Source organism: Pelophylax lessonae (genome assembly GCF_965119305.1).
Source record: "Pelophylax lessonae genome assembly, chromosome: 1".
Taxonomy (NCBI): Eukaryota; Metazoa; Chordata; class Amphibia; order Anura; family Ranidae; genus Pelophylax; species Pelophylax lessonae.
Window position 1 is genome coordinate 785,310,617 of NC_138768.1, and position 25,718 is coordinate 785,336,334.

The window sequence follows — 25,718 nt, forward strand, 5'->3', positions numbered from 1 at the left end:
TTTATGCTTTGACATGCACTGTTACTGTGGGACCTTATATAGACAAGTGTGTGCCTTTGCACATCACGTCCAGTCAACTGAATTTACCACAGGTGGACTTTAATCAAGTTGTAGAAACATCTCAAGGATGATCAGTGGAAACAGGATGCACCTGAGCCCAATTTTGAGTGTCATGGTAAAGGCTGTGAATTATTATATACATGTGATTGTTTCATTTTTTATTTATAATACATTTGCAATAATTTCAAACAAACATCTTTCACGTTGCCATTATGGGGTTTTGCTTGTAGAATTTTGAAGAAAATAATGAATTTATTCCATTTTGAAATGAGGCTGTAACATAACAAAATGTGCAAAAAGTGAATCGCTGTGAATAATTTCTGGATGCGCTGTGTGTGTGTGTGCATATATATATATACACTATTAGAGGTTGAATATGGTACATATCATCAGACTCAGAGATCAAAATTTTTATTTAAAGAAAAAAAAAAAAAGACCTAAAATGCTGTTTTACAGAATTTCAGATGGGATTGTAATTGTTATAAATTATAATTGTGAAAAAAAGGTATAGTGCGCTCAACACAATCATAAATATTAAACATATGACATCTGGGATGACCCAAATATTATGGTGATCTTCATACAGTGTGAAAAACCATATGTGAAAATTCTTTATGCAAAAACATATAATTTATAACAATCGTGAAAAAATATATATAAAGTCCTCCAATTGATCCAGATGATCTCAAATAGCTAAAGATCAAGCTTCGATCAATAGTGGATCTTCAATCTTGCTAATCTTAGACCGATATGTGAGGGTAATATAGAAGAAATAGCCTCTTACCAGATAACACTAAACAGGTAGCCTTATTGGTGAATAGGCACTTTCCACATGTGAACAAATGAAATCAAGTGAGGCGACACCTCGGTGGTAGTGCAAACTTCTTACCAGAAGTATGTAGAGGGTAGGCATAACCCACTGTTGTTTATACGGATGCACCAGATAGAGGGTATCCAATGGAGGCTTCAATCCGTGGGCTGAATGTTTCTTCACTCCACCATATCCAACTCACCGATCTGGCTGGCGATACTGTATTCTAATGTAGCTCCCCCATAACAAAAGATATAAAGTGCCAATAGTGCATTATTCTTTTAAAAAAAATGTTATTAAAAAAGAAATACACTTACATGGCAAATGGAAGGAACTGGGCATAAACAATGGTTCTAAGTGTATCGAACGTGACCGTCTGCAATGCGGAACACGTGGCGTGGCGTGGCGGTGTGGCTACTCCCCCCGACACGTTTCTCCTTATCAGGCTTCAGCTGGGAACGGAGCTGAATAATGCATGACAGACTCCCTTGTCATAGGCAGGTAGCTTGATACAAGTTACCTGCACCTGCATTCACCTATGCTGGCCATACACGAACAAATGTTTTCTTTGAAAACATTAATTTCAAGAACATTCGTTTGATTTTTCTAATTGTTACTGGGATCAAATTGAGGTTCGTTTTCAACCACAGTTATAGGAAATTTTGAAGCATCAGAATAAAAAACTTTTCCCAATCGAACAAATTTTCAGACAGTGTATGTGGTTTTTGATTAGAAATCATATGAAATTTAAAATCGAATGCTAACAGCATGTGAGATTTTTATACAACATTCACTTCTTTCTCCTGCCCAGGACTACATGTCCCATGAAACATTGCTCCTCACACATTCACATTCTCAAGTATTCTGGCACTTACTTACATGTATGAACGGAGTACTGAGCTGTATGTGTGCTGCACTTCGTATACTGACATGTATGAATGGTGTACTGAGCTGTATGCATGCTGCACTGTATATACTGACATGTATAAATGGTGAACTGAGCTTTGTGTGTGCTGCACTTCGTATACTGACATATATGAATGGTGTACTGATCTGTGTGCACGCTGCACTGCGTATACACTGACATGTATGGATGGTGTACTGAGCTGTGTGCATGCTGCACTGTGTATACTGACATGTATAAATGGTGTACTGAGCTGTGTGCATGCTGCACTGTGTATACTGACATGTATAAACGGTGTACTGAGCTGTGTGTGTGCTGCACTTCGTATACTGACATGTATGAATGGTGTACTGAGCTGTGTGCGTGCTGTACTGTGTATACTGACATGTATGAATGGTGTACTGAGCTGTGTGCATGCTGCACTGTGTATTAGGGGTCTACCAATTATCAGTGCGGCCGATTATCAGGGCCAATATTTTCTTTTTTTTTTAAGTATCGGTCACAAACTTACCGATATTACCAATATTGATCTCCCCCTGCTGTGGCGGCCATCTTTTTGGGGTCCACTGTTGTTATCGGCCATGGTAGAAGAAGCCAGGCCCCAGAAAGTTTTGCACTGCAGGTCCCCGCACTGGGCCTGCAAACATTCTGATAGTCTGACTGAGTCCTGGCTTCTTCTGCTCGGATAGGGCAAAGGCCGCCGCCTCCCTCGCCTCGGACAGTGCACGCCACAGAACGGCAGGACCAGCAAGGACACGCCAGCCGTCCAGCAGACAACCACCCACCCACCCACAGTAGGGTGCCAGCCAGCCACCCACAGCAGGGTGCCGGCCATCCAGCCACCCATAGCAGGGTGCCGGCCAGCCTGCCACACATAGCAGGGTGCCGGCCAGCCATCCACCCACAGTAGGGTCCCAGCCAGCCACAGCAGGGTGCCGGCAAGCCAGCCACTCACAGCAGGGTGCCAGCCAGCCACCCACAGCAAGATGTCAGCCAGCCACCCACCCACAGCAGGGTCCCAGACAGATGCAGCAGGTCGCCAGCCAGCCAGCCACCCACAGCAGGGTGCCAGACACCCACCCACCCACAGCAGGGTGTTGCCAGACAACTTTAAATGAACAGAATATAAGCACCTGATACTGGTTATCAGCATGAAAGGTGGTCAAAAATCTGTATCGATATTGGTCGACCCCCTACTGTGTATACTACTGTATATTCTGAGCTGTGTGCATGCTACACTGTGCAATACTGACATGTATGAACAGTGTACAGAGCTGTGTGTGTGCTGCACTGAATGTTCTTTATGCAGGCCAATTAATCGGCTGACCAACTAATTGATTATAAAAATAGTTGACAACTATTTTCAAAATTGATTAGTTGTTTCAGCCCTAACAGCCATAAACAAATACAGAATTTTAAGAAAAATTGTTACGCTGCTCATAATATTTTTGTTTTTAAAATTAGATAATGAAACGAAACATATGACCAGTTCATTTTGGCGATGTTAATACTTTTGCTCAATTCTAATGATTGAAAAGGTACACATAATTGAAAATGATTAACTTGGAAATCTGACTGTGTAAATGAAGAAGCTCTGTGCTGAAAAATAAATAAGGTATACAAAGTACCGTAGTTCTGGAGTTTTCCTAATAGTGCCTACATCTGCCTGCATAGCGCCAGATACTAATCCTATCCGGGTACCTCAAACCTCCTGGTACAGGGCACATGTACACACTTCTAGCTTACCATAATTGGCCACACACTATACTTCATACTATGATCCATTCACTGACCAATGAACAGAAGCCAAGGCTGTAAAACCAGGAGCAAAAGCAAAGTCTATGTGTAAGCTTACACTGCTGTACAATGGATCAGTAAAATAGTTTAAAGTAACCCTTGAAAATGAAAGCAGTCAACTATTTTTCTGTAAAGAGTAAAGCCTCGTACACACGCAACGAATTTCCGCCGTCCGGTCGTCCATCTTTTGTCCAATGTCTGCCGGCCACCTGTGATCGTTCCCGAGAGACACAGAATGGTGGTCTGCCTATGTAAACAAAGCAGATCGCCATTCTGACAGGGAGGAAGACAGAGATCTTGCAGGAAAACCAATATCTGTTTTCCCCCAGTCAGAGCAACCCCGACACAGTTATAAAATACCCCCAGGGAACACATTTATCCCTTTGATCGCACCTGATGTTAACTCCTTTCCTGCCAGTGTCATTAGTACAGTAACAGAATATATTTTATAGCACTGAGTATTGTAATAAGTCACTGGTCCCCAGAAAGTGTCAAAAGTGTCAGTTAGGTGTCCGATTTGTCTGCCGCAATGTCGCAGCCCCACTATAAGTCGCTGATTGCCACCATTAGTAGTAAAAAAAAAAAAAAATGTAAAAAAAGTTCTATAAAAATATCCCATCTTTGTAGACTCTATGACTTTTGCGCAAACCAATCAATTTACACTTATTGGGATTTTTTTTTACCAAAAATATGTAGCAGAATACATATTGGCCAAAATTTTATGAAGAAATTAGATTTTTTTTACATTTAATTTATTGGATATATTTTATAGCAGAAAGTAAAAAATATTGTTTTTTTTTTTGTTTATAGCGCAAAAAATAAAAACCGCAGCGGTGATCAAATACCACCAAAAGAAAGCTCTATTTGTGGGTAAAAAAAGGACATCAATTTTTTTTGGGTACAGTGTCACATGTCCGCGTAAAGTAACTTAGTGCCATATCTCTAAAAATTGGCCTGTCATTAGGGGATAAAACCTTCTAGGGCTGAAGTGGTTAACCAGTTGCCGACTGCTCACAGTATATTTACTGCGGCAGTCAGCCCCGGCCAGGCAGAGTGACGTAGGTCTACGTCGCTCGCCTGTCACTCCTTTTAGAGCCAATAGCGGGCGAGCTATTGGCTCGTTCACAGAGGAGTGCGGGCGGGTGACCGGCGGACCCGATGTCCGCCGCTCACACTACGATCGCCGGTACAGTGGGAGAAAGACAGAGCGGCTTGTGTAAACAAGCCACCTGTCATTCTCCCCTGTGTAAAAATGAAGATCAGACGGTTCTACTATGTAGAACCGTTGATCTTTGTTTTTACACTAGGAGACCTGTCCCCCTACAGTTAGAATCACGCCCCTAGGACACACTTAACCCCTCCCTGTCCAATACAGTTAACCCCTTCCCTGCCAGTGTCATTTTTGCAGTAACAGTGCATATGTATAGCACTAATTACTGCACTAATGTCACTGGTACCCCCAAAAGTGTCAAAAATGTCAGTCAAGGGTCCGATCTGTCCGCCGCAATGTCGCAGTACCGCAAAAAAAAACGCAGATCGCCGCCATTACTCGTTAAAAAAAAAACACCAAAAAAGACAAAAATCTTTCCCTTTGTTATTAAACGCGATAACTTTTGCGCAAACCAATCAAAATACGCTTTTTGCGATTTTTTTTTTACCAAACATATGTAGCGTAAAACAATTTGGCCGAAAATGTTAAAAAATTTTGATTTTTACATTTTTTTGGGGGGGAATTTCATATAAAAAAAAGTGAAAAATATTGTTATTTTTGCAAAAATTACGCTCTTTTTTTGTTTATAGCGCATGATCAAAAAATCGCACAGGTGATCAAATACCACCAAAAGAAAGCTCTGTTTGTGGGAAAAAAAGGACGTGAAATTCGTTTAGGTACAGCGTCGCACGACCGTGCAATTGTCCGTCAAAGTCACGCAGTAAAAAATCACAAAAAAAACCCTGGTCAGGAAGGGGGTAAAATCTTCCGGGGCTTAAGTGGTTAAACAAGCTTGTTGGAATTTTTTTCTAAATCAGTGACTGCAGCTGCTGATCAGTGGAGAGTTCCCATTTTCAGAATACAATAGGGGGGATTTACTAAAACTGGTGCACACAGAATCTGGTGCAGCTGTGCATATTAACCAGTCAGCTTCTAGGTTTAGGCCCCCGTTCACAACAGCATAATTTGACATGCGATTTGACATGTCAAATTGCATGCCAAATTGCAGCCTATTGCCGGCAACAGTACTGTCCCAATCGGTGCAATGCCAACTTTGCGGCTGATTTCCAAAAGTAGTTCCTGCACTACTTTTGCCAACTTCGGGGGCAATTTCAATAGACATCTGTGCATGAATCCGCACAGATGTCTTTCAAATCGCCCCGAACTCGCACTGAAATGCGGGTTTGAAATCGACCCCCCCCCAAACTCGCACGATTTCAAACCCGCGTTCAGTGTGAAGGAGGGCTTATTGTCAAAGCTTAATTAAACAAGCTGATGTTACTATGCAGAGTTGCACCAGATTCTGTGTGCACCAGTTTTATTAAATCTCCATGCAGTGGGAAAAATTCCTCTATGCGCCTAATTATGTGGATGGAGGAGTCCGCTGTCTGAATGAAAAAAAAAAAATAAAGATCCAGCCATGACCAGCCTAAGCCCCCATTCACTCCTGAGCGATTTTTGTGTTTTCAGAAGTGCTTCAATGCACGACGCGGCGACGCCATATTTCAATGTTATTCTATTGTGCTCATTCACATCTGAGCAATGTGTTGTCACTCAATGCTAAGACAAAAAAAACAGGAACTTTTTTTAAGCATGATCGTCTATTTGGCCTCCAATGGGAATTTTTAAAGTGTGCCAAAAACACCACACACATAAGGAGTTATTTATTAAAACTGGAGCATGAAAAATCTGGTGCAGCTCTGCATAGAAATGATTCATGTCATATTGCCAAAACTTAACTGAACAAGCTGAAGTTGCAAGCTGATTGGTTAATATGCAGAGCTGCACCAAAGTCTGAGTGCAACAATTTTAGCAAATCTCCCCCATAGTTCTCATTTTTTGGCATGATTTTGTGCCTAACAATCACTCTTAGTAACCAGCTTTCCATAGGCTGAAACAAAAATACCGAAGCATAAAAATGCCAGAAAAATGTGCAAAAAGACGCACAAAAAATGTTCCAGAATCATATGAAAATGGTAATTCTCAAATGTGAATCCATTGCAAAGATCAATGGATAATTCACCTTGTTGCCTTTCACCTAAGAAAAATAATTAATTTCAGTTTTTGGTGCTCTGACCCTCTAACAATAAATCATACACATTAGTATTATTAATAATTATACTATTACAATAATGTATACGGAAATCACGTGAACTCACCCAGTGGCTGGATACAGGGACATGTAGTGGTAGCACCGTCCTACAATAATGTTTCTCAGATTCTGCGTGGTTCCTGGCCCAGTGTACCTTTTGTTTGGTACTTTAATAATACGTTGTGCTTCAGCATCACCAAAACAGGATGCAAGAATTATAACTGTTACAGCAAGTATACTCTTTCTCCACAGGAGTCTGCTCATCCTCCCTGGTGTATTCATACTAAGGCAGTTAATTAGGACTGCAGCTTTCGAATGTGCTACCCACGCCTGTATGAACAGTCAGACAAGTCAGTGAGCGGCTGCTGCTGAATTTATATTCTGTTTGGCCCTCCCTCCCACTCTTGTTTACAGCTTATACAGACAGGTCTTTTGTGAAAATTTGAAAGGGCAGACTCTCTCAGCATGTCAAGAAGTTTCTAAAAGGAGAAAAAAAAATGTGAAATATGTGGCAAACTTTATTTCCCCTAGGCTCACTGCTTAAACCATTCACCTTTCACAGCGATTACCTTTAGACTACAACAATTTTCACAGTTTAATTGTGGGTCTGTTGGTTTTGGTGATACTTTTATAATTACAGATGACACTAGAGTCAGTTGTCAGGCTGTGTAGAAGACTGGCCAGAAAATACCTCTTAAATGCAGAGAACAGTCTCTGCAGAAATGCCAGGATGTTGGCAGGCGTTAGTGCCCTTTAATCATTGCCCCTCCTATAGTATTGTAAAGGGTGAAGATACTGCCCCTTCATATGACAGTTGTGGGTGGGGTCCAGGGCACTTGGGGTATGGCAGCAGGACACCCCTGTTCAGCAAAGATGTAAGGCTGTGCTAGAGCTGAACTAATGAGCCTTCTGTAGGGCTGAACTGTAAGGGGGGTGAGTGAGGACACTTGGGAGCAGATAGAGAAACCTTGACCCCCCCTAACCTTCACTTAGCGGTTCCTCTGGCTTGGTTTTGGGCCTATGGAGGAACTCCCATTGTGTGTGAGAAGGTCCACCCTGTGAGTGATGCCTATGCTAAGAGACAGTAACATCTAGAAGATATCTACAATTACTGTGTGAGACTTTGAAGTTTCAGCACTTGATAACCACTGCATGGAGAGTTATGAGAAGGGGAAGAGTGTTCTGCACTGTGAATTTCTATCAGTGAGTCATGTTCTATTGATGTATTGGAAATATCTGTAACCTTAAGAGATGTGCTGTAGTGACATACTGGGGTAAAGTGGTTAAAATGCACTTTGACTGGGTATTTGTTCATTCTGGGAAACAGGTCATTGGCCTGGAATGTGTGTATGATGGGCCTCAGACCAGGAGTAGTGTCACACAATATAGTGGAGTATCTCCAAATATCGGGTAGATGGCTGTCCCATCCAAGAAGAAGCAGTATGGGTCCAGTATCAGCTTGGCGTGAACCGCCAACCAGTGACACTGGTTACTGTTATAAGATGCAAAAATGACCTGAATGACCAAATATTGCTTAAAATTCTCCAACATTGCTTGCTGTCTGTCCCTTTAAATTAATTTACTTCTCTAGATGTGTGTTATGGATTGATATGTAGACTTGGCCAAGAAAACGTTGCACATATGTTCAAATGGGTACCGCCAATAAGCCTCCGGCCTAAACTCTTACTGATGTGGGACTTCACTCATGAAATAATAAAAGGATAGTCTCTACTGTGGCATAATAACTAATACAGTTCACCTCATTGCCTCACACTCCCTGGCCAGGTTCTTGTCATTAAAAAAGGTCACTGATGGTAATAAAAAAGATGAGTCCAGACTGCTTTTTAGCAGTTTACTTCTGTGCAATGGCTATTAAAAAAAGTCATTCTTTCCATAAGCAGTTGTCAGCTTTGCCCAAGAACTTTCTTTCCTTCCTGTGGAACTTTCTTTCCTTCCTGTGAAACTCTCTTTCCTTCCTGTGCCCTTCTTCACTGAGCCCAACTTGAGTACAGGATGCCATGGCATTCCCCAGCTTAGGAAAGAAATCTACACAAGGTCCTACATTGCTGCTTACCATGCCCCACACAATTCCATGAGGGCCACACCAGAAACTCCCATCACCTGTTCCCAGCATAGAACTTGGCCACTTCCATTGATTTTCTGGGGAAGGGTTACATCTAATGGTAAAACAAGAAGCTACTTGTCATCGGATTGCCTGCTTGAACAACAACCTTATTTCTGGCTCTTAACACCCCCTTAAAAATTGTTCTTCTTTTCCTTCGTTGCCTAATCATAGGAGTGGGGGTGTGTCCTGTAGTAGAGATCAAGGACATGATCAGGCAGTTTAGCAGGTGTACCAGCTAGATTTCCATCAATATGTAGGCACACTCCCTTCTGCACCCAAAGCAACACCTTTCTGCTAGCATCACCTCTTTTACACAAAGCTTTTTATTACAGTGACATTGGACCATATTGGACCTACTGTATGTAGCTATACAGATTCCTAGCTAACACTACTACAGTGATCACTGTGGTCCTCTGGGTGCAAGGTGGTTGCTCATTCAGTACATTCACAGAAAGCCTTGTATTTTTTAAGTAGTGCAAGGTATTCTCTGATTGAACAGGTGAAGAATGTGATGTCACCACACTGCCTCGTCATCTCATCCAATCAGAGAACACATGCCTTGTATTCAATGGGAGATCCCTTTCTTTCACTATGCAGATGGGTAGCTGGACGGGGAAGATTGCGGCAATCTCTGTAATAGCTCCCACTACTACAGTGTATCTCTGCTTCCATGGAGGTCCCACAGGTATGGGGTATGTATACCTAAATTGGTCCATGCTGGAACAATGCAACTATGCAATAAAAACCATACCTGGAATTCAATTTTAAGAGTTGGATAAACAAAGTGAAAATTCTGTTTTTTCAGTGAAGTTTCCCAAGTAAATTCCCAAAGCTTAACAAGCTTATATGCAATGACTCAACTTCTACCAATGGAAAGAAAAGCGTGAGGCCACTAACTGTACAGAAAAAAACTTGCCTCTTACGCCACTTATAGGCTCAGGCCTACTGTGCCTATTGATAATTCCAACTCTGTGAACAGGAATTCAAATCCTTTGAATGTCTTTATTTAAGCTCTATATTCAGTATATAAAATATCACTGAAGTTCTGTAGGTCAGTAGTGCACAGTGTTCATGTGTAATCTGTGTAATACCTACAAAGACAGCAATGGATATGATTTTGTACTTTTAGGTTTTCGTTTTGTTAGATATGATTGAATATCTAATAATTCTACATATAATACTCTGCAGTCCTGAGTCCTAGACAAGCCACACTCCTCTGGGGTATTTGGTAGCCAGTATTTACTGCTAACATGTAGCAACTGTACCTTCCAAAGAACATGACTAGAATGAAAAACAGTTCCTATTTACTCAAGATCACAAGAAAATACTGGCAGCACTGTGATAAGTTTACATTCCTATACAGAAGCTGAGAATTGTAGGATTACATCATTGTAATATCCTTATATTCATTTTTAGCCCTATTTTGGGCAGGGGTTATGGGAAATAGTCCTCCCCAAGCAGGATATTTGGCTAAACCTGTAGGTAAGAGTAAATGTATTAATAAAGTTGGCATGGCAGTGCCTCCACCCAGGACAGGGCCTCTTTGAACAGAGGTGATTCCCTTCCTGGGAAATTACCCAGTAATATAATCAAAGTAATTGGAAGCAGAGGAAATAGGGCAGCCAGCCAGCATATAACATTAACCATAAGCATATAGATGCACACCAGTATGGAAATATTACAAGTTTTATGTAAGAAAAGATTAATAATAGCACATACATCCAATGTACAAACAGGAATTATCAGCAACAGGCCCAACAAGAGTCCTGGTGGAATTGTGCACATATACCCAAGCATACAGTATTTAGTTATTTACTTTCAGATGAATGCTGCAGCAAAGTTCAGTTGCAGGGGTCCCTGAGGATAATGGCAATGTGGAATCCATCTTTATGTTGGAGAGCTGAAGACAAGATCAGCGGCGATGGAGAAATCCTCTAATCGTTGTCCACCCAGCCTGGAATGCATCCTCTCCCCAGCAGGGACTGTGGTGTGGCACTGGAACTCGGAGTTGCCTATCTACTCAGCATCTTGGTTCCTAGTAATTTCTAATCTAAGAAAAAATTTTACTCGGCTGTCAAACAACTGTTAGTCAATGAATACCTATGTTAAGTTATCAGCAGTTACAACACAGCCAATCACAAAACTTGTGCATGGATTATTATTAGTCAATACTGCCAAAAGGGCTTATATACGTGCAAAAACCACAAAAACAAACCACCTCAAAAGCCTAGGTCCAACTTGTATAAACCCATTACAGTGAAAAGTGTGCAATTTTCCACTGTGAACCAACTGGACAAATTCTAACTTCCTTATATAGCACTGCCCCCTTGAGGACTGCCAGATTTCACACTTATGGGTTACCACTAGCAACCTTGTCAACCAGTCTCTCACTTTTCCTCTTTGGCTTGTCCAAAAAACAGTTGAGGGGCATGTAGTTGTTTTTGGGTTTTATTATAAATTAGGGTTGGGAGAAGGGAATAGTGGGATACTCCAAATTAACTATGCACAATATTGGAGGACTTCTATTTCTTGGTACAGCCAGGCTGTTGATCTACCTTGCCACTGAGGTGAGATTAGATTTAAGTCTCTTTCCTAAGACGACTTGATGAACTAAGGTTATTTTCAGGACACTCTCCTCAATATCCTCTTTCTTGACTGCCGACATCTAGAGATGTATAGAACTGTTCGCCGGCGAACAGTTCCCGGCGAACTTCGCATGTTCGCGTTCGCCGCTGCGGGCGAACATATGCGATGTTCGGTCCGCCCCCCATAATACATCATTGAGGCAAACTTTGACCCTGAACCTCACAGTCAGCAGACACATTTCCAGCCAATCAGCATACCTCCCTCCCACACCCTCCCACCTCCTATAAATAAGCAAGGGCAGCATCCATCTTAGATCATTCTGAAGCAGTGTGTGTAGTGAGAGTAGGGAGAGAGCTGCTGCTGCTGCTGCTGCTGCTGCTGTTAAGCTAGGGACAGTTAGTCAGTGTTCCTGGTCTTGCAGTGTTCTTGGTCCACTACTGCTGTAAGGACAGCACCCCAAAAATCCCTTCTAAGGGCTGGTATTTGTGTAATTTTTTATATATATATATATATATATATATATATATATATATATATATTTCTAGCGTCCCCAAAAGCCCTTTTAAGGGCTGGTAATTGAGGTTTTTTTTTTTTATTTATATATATACATATATATATATTTAGCGTCCCCAAAAGCCCTTTTAAGGGCTGGTAACTGGTAATAGAGTTTTTCCTATATATATATATATATATATATATATATATATATATATATATCTATTGTACACTGCAGTTGCCTGCCCGCTGTGTGTGAGAGGCCAAAGACCTACCACAGACTGTACTGTGTGCACACCACACTCATTTCGGGTGGCACAGGCACAGTACCTGGCATTTTAAAAAATATTTTTTTTTTTCCTCTGTCATAATTGCAGTGAGTGCTGTGTCAGGTCCACAGAGTGCACTGTACCCACTGCAGTGCACTGCCCACCACTGATATATATACGGTGGCACAGCATCTTGTTGCAATAAATTGAAAAAAAAAATATTTTTTATTATTGCAGTTGCCTGGGCTGCCAGTGACTGTCAGGTCCACAGAGTGTACTGTGCCCACTGCAGTGCCACTGTGTGCCCACCCACCACTGATATATAAGGTGGCACAGCAGCTTGCAAAGTAAAAAAAAATATATATTTTTTTTAAATTGCAGTTGCCTGGGTGCCAGTGACTGCTGTCAGGTCCACAGAGAGTGTACTGTGCCACTGCCCACCCACCACTGATATATAAGGTGGCACAGCAGCTTGCAAAGTAAAAAAATATATATATTTTTTTAAATTGCAGTTGCCTGGGTGCCAGTGACTGCTGTCAGGTCCACAGAGAGTGTACTGTGCCACTGCCCACCCACCACTGATATATAAGGTGGCACAGCAGCTTGCAAAGTAAAAAAAAAATATATATTTTTTTAAATTGCAGTTGCCTGGGTGCCAGTGACTGCTGTCAGGTCCACAGAGAGTGTACTGTGCCACTGCCCACCCACCACTGATATATAAGGTGGCACAGCAGCTTGCAAAGTAAAAAAATATATATATTTTTTAAATTGCAGTTGCCTGGGTGCCAGTGACTGCTGTCAGGTCCACAGAGAGTGTACTGTGCCACTGCCCACCCACCACTGATATATAAGGTGGCACAGCAGCTTGCAAAGTAAAAAAAAAATATATATATTTTTTAAATTGCAGTTGCCTGGGTGCCAGTGACTGCTGTCAGGTCCACAGAGAGTGTACTGTGCCACTGCCCACCCACCACTGATATATAAGGTGGCACAGCAGCTTGCACTCATAGTACAACAGTAACAACACATTAAAAAAAATGACAGGCAGAGGCAGGCCACCCCGCAAGGGCCGTCGTGGTCGTGGTGCTGTGATTTCCTTAGGCCCTAGAATAATGCCCAGTGTTCAGAGGCCACCACAGACCCTCAACTCAAAAAATTCTGAGGCCATAGTTGACTGGCTTACACAGGACACCCAATCATCTACAGCTTCTGCTCGGAACCTTAATGTACCATCCTCCTCCAGCTCAGCTTCGGGCACCTCTCAATTTACCACTCGCCAGCCCGCCGGCACCAACCACCAACACTAGCACCACAGCCGCTTCACTTGATCCATCAGAGGAGTTATTTTCACATCAGTTGGAAGAAATAAGTGATGCGCAACTATTAGTGCCAGAGGATGTAGATAACGGGGATATGTCTCAGTCAGGCAGCATTATACACATGGACGTACATTGTGATGATGATGATGATGATGTTGTACCTGCTGCTGCTGCCTTTGCTGAGTTGTCAAGTGAAGCAGCTGATGATGACGATGTGTCTGTGGATGTCACCTGGGTGCCTGCTCGAAGAGCAGAAGAAGAGGGGGAAAGTTCAGATGGGGAGACAGAGAGGAGGAGGAGACGAGTTGGAAGCAGGGGGAGGAGGTCATCGCAAGGAGCTAGTGGCGCAGTCAGACAGCATGTAGATTCGGCACCCGGGGTCAGCCAGACAGCACGCCAATCAACGCAAGCTGTTGCCACCACCAGAATGCCGTCCTTGCAAAGCTCAGCAGTGTGGCATTTTTTTTGTGTGTCTGCCTCTGATATCAGCGATGCCATTTGTAACCTGTGCCAAAAGAAACTGGGAAGTCGTGGGAAGTCCAACACCCACCTAGGTACAACTGCTTTGCGAAGGCACATGATCTCACATCACAAACGCCTATGGGATCAACACATGAGTAAAAGCAGCACACAAACTGAAAGCCACCATCCTCCTCCAGGTCCAGCATCTTCAGCCAAGTCAACCACTGCTGTCCTCCTTGCCCCCTATCAACAACCCGCCCCTCCGCCTCTCACCTTCAGCAGTTCCTGCTCGTCACCTGCCCACAGTCAGGTGTCTGTGAAGGAAATGTTTGAGTGTAAGAAGCCAATCTCACAGAGTCACCCCCTTGCCCGGCGTCTGACAGCTGGCTTGTCGGAACTCTTAGCCCGCCAGCTTTTACCATACAAGCTGGTGGAGTCTGAGGCCTTCAAAAAATTTGTCGCTATTGGGACACCGCAGTGGAAGGTACCCGGCCGAAATTATTTTTCACAAAAGGCAATCCCCAACCTGTACTCTATTGTGGAAAAGGAAATCATGTCCCGTCTGGCACACAGTGTTGGGGCAAGGGTCCATCTGACCACTGATAGCTGGTCTGCAAAGCACGGTCAGGGCAGGTATATAACTTACACTGCGCATTGGGTAAACCTGCTGGCGGCTGCCAAGCATGGAATGCGTGGCTCTGCTGCAGACGAGTTGGTGACACCGCCACGACTTGCAGGCAGGCCTGCTGCCACCTCCTCTACTCCTCCTACTCCATCCTCTTTGCTAACCTCCTCGGCTGAGTCCTCTTCTGCTGTTGCGTCTTGCTCCACACCAACTGCACCCCCCCAGCTCCCCAGGGGCTATTCCACATGCCGGATACGACAGTGTCACGCTGTCTTGGGGTTGACTTGCCTGAAAGCAGAGAGTCACACCGGACCAGCACTACTGTCCGCCCTGAACGCACAGGTGGATCAGTGGCTGACCCCGCACCAACTGGAGATCGGCAAAGTGGTGTGTGACAACGGCAGCAATTTGTTGGCGGCATTGAATTTGGGCAAGTTGACACATGTGCCGTGCATGGCACATGTGTTGAATCTGATTGTGCAACGTTTTGTGCAGAAGTACCCAGGCTTACAGGACGTCCTCAAGCAGGCCAGGAAGGTGTGTGGCCATTTCAGGCGTTCCTACACGGCCATGGCGCACTTTGCAGATATTCAGCGGCGAAACAACATGCCAGTGAGGCGCTTGATTTGCGACAGCCCGACACGTTGGAATTCAACACTGCTAATGTTCGACCGCCTGCTCCAACAAGAAAAAGCGGTCAACGAGTATTTGTATGACCGGGGTGCTAGGACAGCATCTGCGGAGCTGGGTATTTTTTTGCCACGTTACTGGACGCTCATGCGCAATGCCTGTAGGCTCATGCGTCCTTTTGAGGAGGTGACAAACCTAGTGAGTCGCACCGAAGGCACCATCTGCGACATCATCCCATATGTTTTTTTCCTGGAGCGTGCCCTGCGAAGAGTGCTGGATCAGGCCGTAGATGAGCGTGAAGAGGAAGAGGAAGAGTTGTGGTCACCATCACCACCACCAGAAACAGCCTTACCATCGATTGCTGGACCTGCGGCAACACTGGAAGAGGAGTGTGAGGAAGAGGAGTCAGAGGAGGAATGTGGCTTTGAGGAGGAGGAACACCAACCACAGCAGGCATCCCAGGGTGCTCGTTGTCACCTATCTGGTACCCGTGGTGTTGTACGTGGCTGGGGGGAAGAACACACCTTCAATGACATCAGTGAGGACGAGGAATTGGACATGAGTAGCTCGGCATCCAACCTTGTGCAAATGGGGTCTTTCATGCTGTCATGCCTGTTGAGGGACCCTTGTATAAAAAGGCTGAAGGAGAACGACCTGTACTGGGTGGCCACACTACTAGACCCCCGGTATAAGCAGAAAGTCTGTGATATGTTACCCAATTACCGGCAGTCGCAAAGGATGCAGCAGCTACAAAATAAGTTAAAAAGTATGCTTTACACAGCATATAAGGGTGATGTCACAGCACAACGGGAATCCAACAGGGGAAGAGGTGAAAGTAATCCTCCTCCTACCACCACAACCACGCCGGCAAGGACAGGACGCTTTACAGACGTCTTGTTGATGGAGGACATGCGGAGCTTTTTTAGTCCTATGCATCGCCACAGCCCTTCGGGGTCCACCCTCAGAGAACGACTCGACCGACAGGTAGCAGACTACCTTGCCTTAACTGCAGATATCGACACTCTGAGGAGCGATGAACCCCTTGACTACTGGGTGTGCAGGCTTGACCTGTGGCCTGAGCTATCCCAATTTGCCATTGAACTTCTGGCCTGCCCCGCTTCAAGTGTGCTGTCAGAAAGGACCTTCAGCGCAGCAGGAGGTATTGTCACTGAGAAGAGAAGTCGCCTAGGTCAAAAAAGTCTTGATTACCTCACGTTTATTAAGATGAATGAGGCATGGATCCCGAAGGGACTGACAGTGGGGGATGCATTTGACTAAAAAAGGCCTGGTGATGACTGAGATGCCTTGGCCTAAAAATGGTCCACACGCTGCTGTATATAATCATTCTCTGCATGCCGGATGACTTACGTGACGTCTCCGCCACCAACTACGGTTCAAGCCGCAATTTTTTAGTGCACTTTCTGCCTTAAAACCTCAATTTTTCAGGCCGCTGCTACAGCAGCGGCTGCAACAATACCTGCTTTTTCATGCATGTGTACATGCCTAATTTTTCTGGCCTCTGGTGCTACACTGTGGCTGCAAAAAAACAAAAAACAAAAAAAAAGGCACATACATGTGTCAATTCCCCTTCGTGATCGTTACCTTGTCGTGGTGAAGGGGCTTGCGCATCACAATGAAGCGATCACCTCTAGGATTGTGTTGGCACACCCCAGATGATAAGGTCGTTGCTTCATTGTGAACAGACCAAAAGCGATCCGCAGGATAATTTTTCATAGAAAAAACATTCATTTTCTTTCATTCTTTCTGCGGAGCTGGGTATTTTTTGGCCGCGTTACTGAATGCTCATGAACAATGGCTGTAGGCTCATGCGTCCTTTTGCGGAGGTGACAACCCTGGTGGTCAGTCGAACCCAAGGCAACATCATCGACCTCATCCCATATGCGTTTTTTCTGGAGCGTGCCCTGCGAAGAGTACTGGATCAGGCTGTAGATGAGCATGAAGAGGAAGAGTTGTGGTCCCCATCACCACCAGAAGCAGCCTTGTCGTTGTCAATTGCTGGACCTGTGGCAACGCAGAGAGAGGAGTCTGAAGAAGAGAAGTCAGAGGAGGATGTTGGCTTTGAGGAGGTGGAATACCAGCCACAGCAGGCGTCCCAGGGGGCTTGTTGTCACCTTTCGGGGACCCTTGGTGTTGTACGTGGCTGGGTGGAGGAAGAGACCTTCAATGATGTCAGTGAGGACAAGGAACGGGACATGGCTAGCTGGTATCCAACCTTGTGCAAATGGGGAGTTTGCGGTTGTGCAAATGGACTGACTGACTGTTAAACGGGGAGTTTGGTCTGTCAGAGTTTGGTCTGTCACTGTGAAGCGGGCGACAGGCGTAACCCTTACTCTACTTGACCGATAAAACATCATACCTGATCGTATTCACACACTGGATGTTTTAGTGCTGGTTTACACTGCCGCTACCACTAAAGTAGCGTCGCTTCCAGTGCGACTTTGGCGCGACTTAGCGCGACTTTGGCGCGACCTCATCGCGAGGCGACTTTTTATTTGGCCAATCACAATATCATGTTTTGTGACCGTCACCTAATTTCCTTTTCCTGTTTTTTGTTTTACATATTTCCCCATGTGTGCAGTGTTGTCTGTGTCATAGCTCAACTGATAGGCATGTTTGCCTTGGCATATCATATTTCAGCTTGCCAGAAAGAAAAAAAGACAGCTGGAAAGACACTGCATTAGTTTTCTACTAAAAATTATAAGAAAAATGCTGTTTTTTTGTGGTTCTGGACATACTACAGAGCTGAAACTTGACAGGTACACTTTTTAGACCCCCCAGACACTAAATACAAAAAATGACATGCCTGCCTAAAAAAATGCCCGATAAATGCCTGCAAGAAAAAAAGCCAGCCGCAGAGAAGCCATATTCCTGAAAATATAAGAAAAATGCTGTTTTTTAGGGGTTCTGGACATGCTACAGAGCTGAAACTTGACAGGTACACTTTTTAGACCCCCCAGACACTAAATACAAAAAATGACATGCCTGCCTAAAAAAATGCCTGCTAAATGCCTGCAAGAGAAAAAGCCAGCCGCAGAGAAGCCGTATTCCTGAAAATATAAGAAAAATGCTGTTTTTTTGGGGTTCTGGACATACTACAGAGCTGAAACTTGACAGGTACACTTTTTAGACCCCCCAGACACTAAATACAAAAAATGACATGCCTGCCTAAAAAAATGCCCGATAAATGCCTGCAAGAAAAAAAGCCAGCCGCAGAGAAGCCATATTCCTGAAAATATAAGAAAAATGCTGTTTTTTAGGGGTTCTGGACATGCTACAGAGCTGAAACTTGACAGGTACACTTTTTAGACCCCTCAGACACTAAATACAAAAAATGACATGCCTGCCTAAAAAAATGCCCGCTAAATGCCTGCAAGAGAAAAAGCCAGCCGCAGAGAAGCCGTATTCCTGAAAATATAAGAAAAATGCTGTTTTTTAGGGGTTCTGGACATGCTACAGAGCTGAAACTTGACAGGTACACTTTTTAGACCCCCCAGACACTAAATACAAAAAATGACATGCCTGCCTAAAAAAATGCCCGCTAAATGCCTGCAAGAGAAAAAGCCAGCCGCAGAGAAGCCGTATTCCTGAAAATATAAGAAAAATGCTGTTTTTTAGGGGTTCTGGACATGCTACAGAGCTGAAACTTGATAGGTACACTTTTTAGACCCCCCAGACACTAAATACAAAAAAATGACATGCCTGCCTAAAAAAATGCCCGCTAAATGCCTGCAAGAGAAAAAGCCAGCCGCAGAGAAGCCGTATTCCTGAAAATATAAGAAAAATGCTGTTTTTTAGGGGTTCTGGACATGCTACAGAGCTGAAACTTGACAGGTACACTTTTTAGACCCCCCAGACACTAAATACAAAAAATGACATGCCTGCCTAAAAAAATGCCCGCTAAATGCCTGCAAGAGAAAAAGCCAGCCGCAGAGAAGCCGTATTCCTGAAAATATAAGAAAAATGCTGTTTTTTAGGGGTTCTGGACATGCTACAGAGCTGAAACTTGACAGGTACACTTTTTAGACCCCCCAGACACTAAATACAAAAAATGACATGCCTGCCTAAAAAAATGCCCGCTAAATGCCTGCAAGAGTAAAAGCCAGCCGCAGAGAAGCCGTATTCCTGAAAATATAAGAAAAATGCTGTTTTTTAGGGGTTCTGGACATGCTACAGAGCTGAAACTTGACAGGTACACTTTTTAGACCCCCCAGACACTGAATACAAAAAATGACATGCCTGCCTAAAAAAATGCCCGCTAAATGCCTGCAAGAAAAAAAGCCAGCCGCAGAGAAGCCATATTCCTGAAAATATAAGAAAAATGCTGTTTTTTAGGGGTTCTGGACATGCTACAGAGCTGAAACTTGACAGGTACACTTTTTAGACCCTCCAGACACTAAATACAAAAAATGACATGCCTGTCTAAAAAAATGCCCGCTAAATGCCTGCAAGAGAAAAAGCCAGCCGCAGAGAAGCCGTATTCCTGAAAATATAAGAAAAATGCTGTTTTTTAGGGGTTCTGGACATGCTACAGAGCTGAAACTTGACAGGTACACTTTTTAGACCCCCCAGATGCTAAATCCAAAGAAATTTTTTATTTTTATTTTTTTTTAATTTTTCCAATAATTGGCTCTCTATCAAAAAATTATAATTTTTAAGAACTTTTTTTTGCGTGATCCCTCTCCGGCATGCCACAGTCCAGGTGTTAGTCCCCTTGAAAAAACTTTTCCATCACTATTGTGGCCAGAAAGAGTCCCTGTGTGTTTTAAAATTCGCCTGCCTATTGAAGTCTATGGCGGTTCGCCCGGTTCGCCGGTTCGCGAACATTTGCCGATGTTCGCCGTTCGCGAATGGCGAATTTTAGGTTCGCGACATCACTACCGACATCTGTCCACTGACTATCCTACTCTTGGGGTGGCCCCCCTCAGGTCAGGCCCCTCAACTCGAGCCCCTGTACTCACGATACTGTTTTTCTATGGTCTCCAGTGTCTTCCCCTCAGTCAGCTCTTCTGGAACTCTGGGTTCAGCTCCGTTCCTCTGGCCCTCAGAACGACATGAGGCCACGTGCCACTGCTACAGAGGAGGAGACAGCCGCCACCCTCCCTCCGGGACTCTGCTCTCCAGCCAAAGATCCCACGGCACATGTGCTCCTGGCTTTTATACAGTATCCCAGAATGCACTGAGATGACCTGCCCCTGCCAATCACCAGGACTGTACCAAAGCCTATGCATCCATTTGTCAGGTTTCCTCCCACTGTTCAACATGCCTCCCTGCTGGACCAGTGTGAAACACTCTCTAGACATAATAAATCGCATATTGAGCACAATAAGCAGACCTCACTAACAGATCCTGCTCTCTAATAAGCAGAGAGCAATATAGATTTGCCTGCTGCTCCTCTGATAGGCAGACAGAGCCAAAAACTATACTCTCTCACTAGCACCTCCCTAGGAGGGTGCTACACTTAGTAGGACTTAGAGATGGCCTTGCGGTTCGCCCGGTGACCGGTTTGCGGCAAATTTTGCTTGTTCACAAATTCGCAAAAAGTCTGACTTTTGCCGATGTTCGCGAATATGTCCGCGCCGCCATTTTCTTTTTCATTCAGAAGAACTTTGACCCATGACACAGCCGTCAGGTGGAACGGGACAGCCAACTGAAACATTCCAGCACATGGACAGTCCCCCTACCCTATAAATAGACCCGATCTGGCGGCCATTTCACATTCCACTTTCTGCCAGTGTAGGGAGAGGTCTGCATTGCTCATCAGGGAGAGTTTGCTAGACACATGTAGCGCTGTGAAGATCCAAAAAAGTCCTTTTCAGGGCTGGTATTTTTCGGTATAGGTCTAGTATCTTTTGAGCTTAGGGAGAGGTATCCTGAGGTTGCTTTAGGGGCAGTTAGAGATCGGCTGCAGTCACACACAAATCGCTTTGTCAATGTCCACAAAAGTCATTTAAAATGCTCCAATGTCGTTTTAGGGTCTATTACAGTCTCTTTACTATAGGGGCAGGTATCCTGTGGTTGCTTTAGGGGCGATTAGAGATCGGCTGCAGTCACACACAAATCGCTTTGTCAATGTCCACAAAAGTCATTTAAAATGCTCCAATGTCATTTTAGGTTCTATTACAGTCTCTTTACTATAGGGCCAGGTATCCTGTGGTTGCTTTAGGGGCAGTTAGAGATCGGCTACAGTCATACAGAAATCGCTTTGTCAATGTCCACAAAAGTCATTTAAAATGCTCCAATGTTGTTATAGGGTCTATTACAGTCTCTTTACTATAGGGGCAGGTATCCTGTGGTTGCTTTAAGGGCAGTTAGAGATCGACCGCAGTCACACACAAATTGCTCTGTTAATGTCCACAAAAGTCATGTAAAGGGCTGCAAATTTTTTCGTATTGCTGTGCAGTGCACTAAAAAGTGGGGGGGGGGGGAGGGGGGTAATCCACAGTATAATATACTTTGTAGAAAGCATATTATAGTGGATTAGTACTATTATTGTGCACTGTGCCGCATTGTGACAGGTGTGGTGGTGAGACTGAGCGTTTCTGCAGCAACACTACACACAGTGACAAAAGCATTTATAATGTATTATAACTGGTGTGATAGACCAATTGCCCCCCCCCCCCCCCAATGCCACATATTGAAGTGGAGTGTTATCTGAGTAAACTTTTTCAAGTGTATTTGTGTCATGCAACAATATTGCCTAGTTTGCTGAGTGAAGTCTGGTATACACAGCGCCAAACTCACTGGCCAATTTTTTGAACTGGTGTGCTACACCAATGCTCCCCCCCCAATGCCACATATTGAAGTGGGGTGTTATCTGAGTAAACTTTTTCAAGTGTATTTGTGTCCTGCAACAATATTGCCTCTTTTGCTGAGTGAAGTCTGATACACACAGTGCCAAACTCACTGGCCAATTTTTTGAACAACTGTTGTGATAAGCCAGTGGCACCCAGTGGTGTACCAACAGGGGGGGGGCGGGGGTGCGGCCCGCCCCGGGTGCCACGCACTGGGGGGTGTCAGCCGGCGTCTTGCCCGGCATGTTTTGGTTATCCCGTATGCAGTGTGAAGGCAACTGCAGTGGCCAGTGGCGTACCAACGGGGGGGCAGGGGTGCGGCCCGCCCCGGGTGCCACGCACTGGGGGGTGTCAGCCGGCGTCTTGCCCGGCGTGTTTTGGTTATCCTGTATGCAGTGTGAAGGCAGCTGCAGTGGCAGGCTGGCAGCTCCTTCGGTCCGCACTGCTAGCGGGGGGCGGAGCCGCGACGGGAAGAAGGGGCGGAGCCGCGACTAGAAGAAGGGGGCGGAGCCTCGGCTGGAAGAAGGGGCGGAGCCTCGGCGGGAAGAAGGTAAGTGCCCAAGTGTGTATGCTGGATAGGAGGGGGATGGGGCAGCAGCCAGTGGGCACCAGCATCTGTCACACATTGCATGAACATTGGTGCATGGATCCTGCCAGTGTGCACATGTGCATTAGCATTGGCAAATTTCGATGTGCCAATCTTTGGATTTGCTGGGCATTTGCAGATGTGCCAATCCTTCTACAAACTGTTCTCTGACACCGTCATTCAGGCATGCCTGGAGCGAGTGGTAGGTCAAGGACAGTGTCCCTGATTGTTAGGGAAGGTAAATAGAGCAGGGAAAGGTTCCTGGTCCTGCAGCTGCTTAATAACTGATTCTCCTCCTCTCCCTCCTGCAGGATGACCCCCCCCATTCTTTAGCCCCCCCCCCGGTGCTCTTCAGCTCCCCACAGTGCTTTTAATCTCCCTCCCCCCTATGCTCCCTGTCCCCTCCAGTGCTCTCCACCCCCCCTGGTTTTCCCTGCCCGCCCCCCCAAGTGCTCCCTGTCCCCTCCAGTGCTCTCCACCCCCCCTGGTTTTCCCTGCCCGCCCCCCCAAGTGCTCCCTGTCCCCCCCCCCAGTGCTCTCCACCCCCTGCGCCTTCCAACCCCCCTGCAATGCTTTCCAAACCCCCTCTTAATTCTCTCCCCCCCCCCCACCGTGCCCTTCAGCTCCTCCAGTGCTCTCTGCTTCACCTGTGCTCTCCGGCCCCCCTAGTGCTCTTCTATCATGTCCGCAGTCTCTGACCATCTCCTGTATCATGTCCACAGTCTCTGACCATCTCCTGTATCATGTCCGCAGTCTCTGACCATCTACTGTATCATGTCCGCAGTCTCTGGCAATCTCCTGTATCATGTCCGCAGTCTCTGACCATCTCCTGTACTATGTCCGCAGTCTCTGACCATCTACTGTATCATGTCTGCAGTCTCTGACCATCTCCTGTATCATGTCCGCAGTCTCTGACCATCTTCTGTATCATGTCCTCAGTCTCTGACCATCTCTTGTATCATGTCTGCAGTCTCTGACCATCTCCTGTATCATGTCTGCAGTCTCTGACCATCTCTTGTATCATGTCTGCAGTCTCTGGCCATCTTCTGTATCATGTCTGCAGTCTCTGACCATCTTCTGTATCATGTCCGCAGTCTCTGACCCTCTCTTGTACTATGTCTGCAGTCTCTGATCATCTCCTGTATCATGTCTGCAGTCTCTGACCATCTCCTGTACTATGTCTGCAGTCTCTGACCATCTACTGTATCCTGTCTGCAGTCTCTGACCCTCTCCTGTACTATGTCTGCAGTCTCTGACAATCTCCTGTATCATGTCTGCAGTCTCTGACCATCTCCTGTATCATATCTGCAGTCTCTGACCATCTCCTGTATCATGTCCGCAGTCTCTGACCATCTCCTGTATCATATCTGCAGTCTCTGACCATCTCCTGTATCATGTCCGCAGTCTCTGACCATCTACTGTATCATGTCCGCAGTCTCTGACCATCTCCTGTATCATGTCTGCAGTCTCTGACCATCTCCTGTATCATGTCCGCAGTCTCTGACCATCTCCTTTAGCAAGTCTCCAATCTCTTACTCAAACTTAAACACATTGCTAATAATATTAGCTATTTATGCTGAAGGTAGGACTGTGCAGGGGAGGCAGAGAGTGTAAAAGGGGGCATTGTGATTAGAGAGACGGAGGGCCACTGCAAGGGGCACTGTGATGGGGGGCTGTGAAATTTGTGCAATAAATATTCCTGAAAACATTACAAATTTTTGTGGGTGTTTTTACATTTTAAAGTTGGGGGGGGGGGTGCCAAATATAAGATCCGCCCCGGGTGCCAAATGCTCTAGGTACGCCACTGGTGGCACCCCAATACCACATATTGAAGTAAGGTGTTATCTGAGTATACTTTTACAAGTGTATTTGTGTCCTGCAACAATATTGCCTCTTTTACCAGTGGTCCCCCAATAGCACATATTGAAGCGGGGTGTTATTTAACATTATAGTTTTCTAAGTTTGCATTTTAGTCCTGTTATCTACACAGACACATGGTCTAGCAAACACGGGCAGGGAATATACAGGCCGACACTTACGGTTCTGTGTACTGTGAACGCCTACCGTACCTCTAGCCATCAAAAACTAAGTTTTTTGCTGTCTGTCAGTTCAAACCATGTGAGCTAATTTTTGGAGCCTATACAGGCCGACACTTACGGTTCTGTGTACTGTGAACGCCTACCATACCTCTAGCCATCAAAAACTACGTTTTTTGCTGTAAAAAAAAATAAAAAAATTTAGGGCAACTTTTTCAATTGCAATACTTCTGTTATGACATTGTCCATGTGCTGGGACTATTTGTGCACAGCTAGTACGTCTTTTGTGGCTGCAAATATGACCTAAAGGTTTTTAAAGTTCACCTCCCAAGTCAATGGGGCCCGCCGCAAACTCCCGGTTTGCGGACTTTTGAGAAAATTTGAGGCTGGCATTCGCGAACCACCCCGGGCCGATGTTCGTCCATCACTAGTAGGACTTTTTTATTATGAAATATCAAAATTGTCAGATTCCCTTTCAATCAGATAATTACCTCCAGTGTAGCTTATCAGAGATAAGCTTTACTGAAGGTTAAAGCCCAACTCCGCAAAAAAAAGTTTTTCCTTCCAGTGGGGCTATGCCTGCACTGCAGGGGCTAATTGCTCATTTTTGTCTAGGGGAGAGGAGAAAGGAAATATATTTACCTAATCTTTTGATCCTCCCTGCACTGGTCCCTGAAGTCTCTCCACCCTCCCCCGGCTGCAGCAATCTTAGGCGGTGGACTGTTCCTGACAATACAAAAAAAGCCCAGAGCAGGCTCCATACACCTGCTCTGGACTTAAGGTTGCCAGGAACAGTCCACCGCTGAATTGTGGGGGAGCACCATTTGCCATATAGTTAATTAAAAATGTACTTACCGTACATATACAGTACCATGCAAAAGTTTTAGGCAGGCATGAAG

At 45.0% G+C, this 25,718-nt stretch overlaps 1 protein-coding gene across 1 annotated transcript in view; it reads right to left on the reverse strand.

The window, feature by feature from the left end:
* Window positions 1-7,225, reverse strand: part of LOC309561412 (ADP-ribosyl cyclase/cyclic ADP-ribose hydrolase 1-like) — a 43,336-nt gene extending 36,111 nt beyond the window's left edge. Inside the window, exon 1 of the mRNA XM_082265308.1 lies at window positions 6,942-7,225. Within this exon, the coding sequence (XP_082121434.1) occupies window positions 6,942-7,156 (215 nt within the window). The 5' untranslated portion in view covers window positions 7,157-7,225. The remainder of the gene's footprint in view (window positions 1-6,941) is intronic.
* Window positions 7,226-25,718: the final 18,493 nt, after the last annotated feature.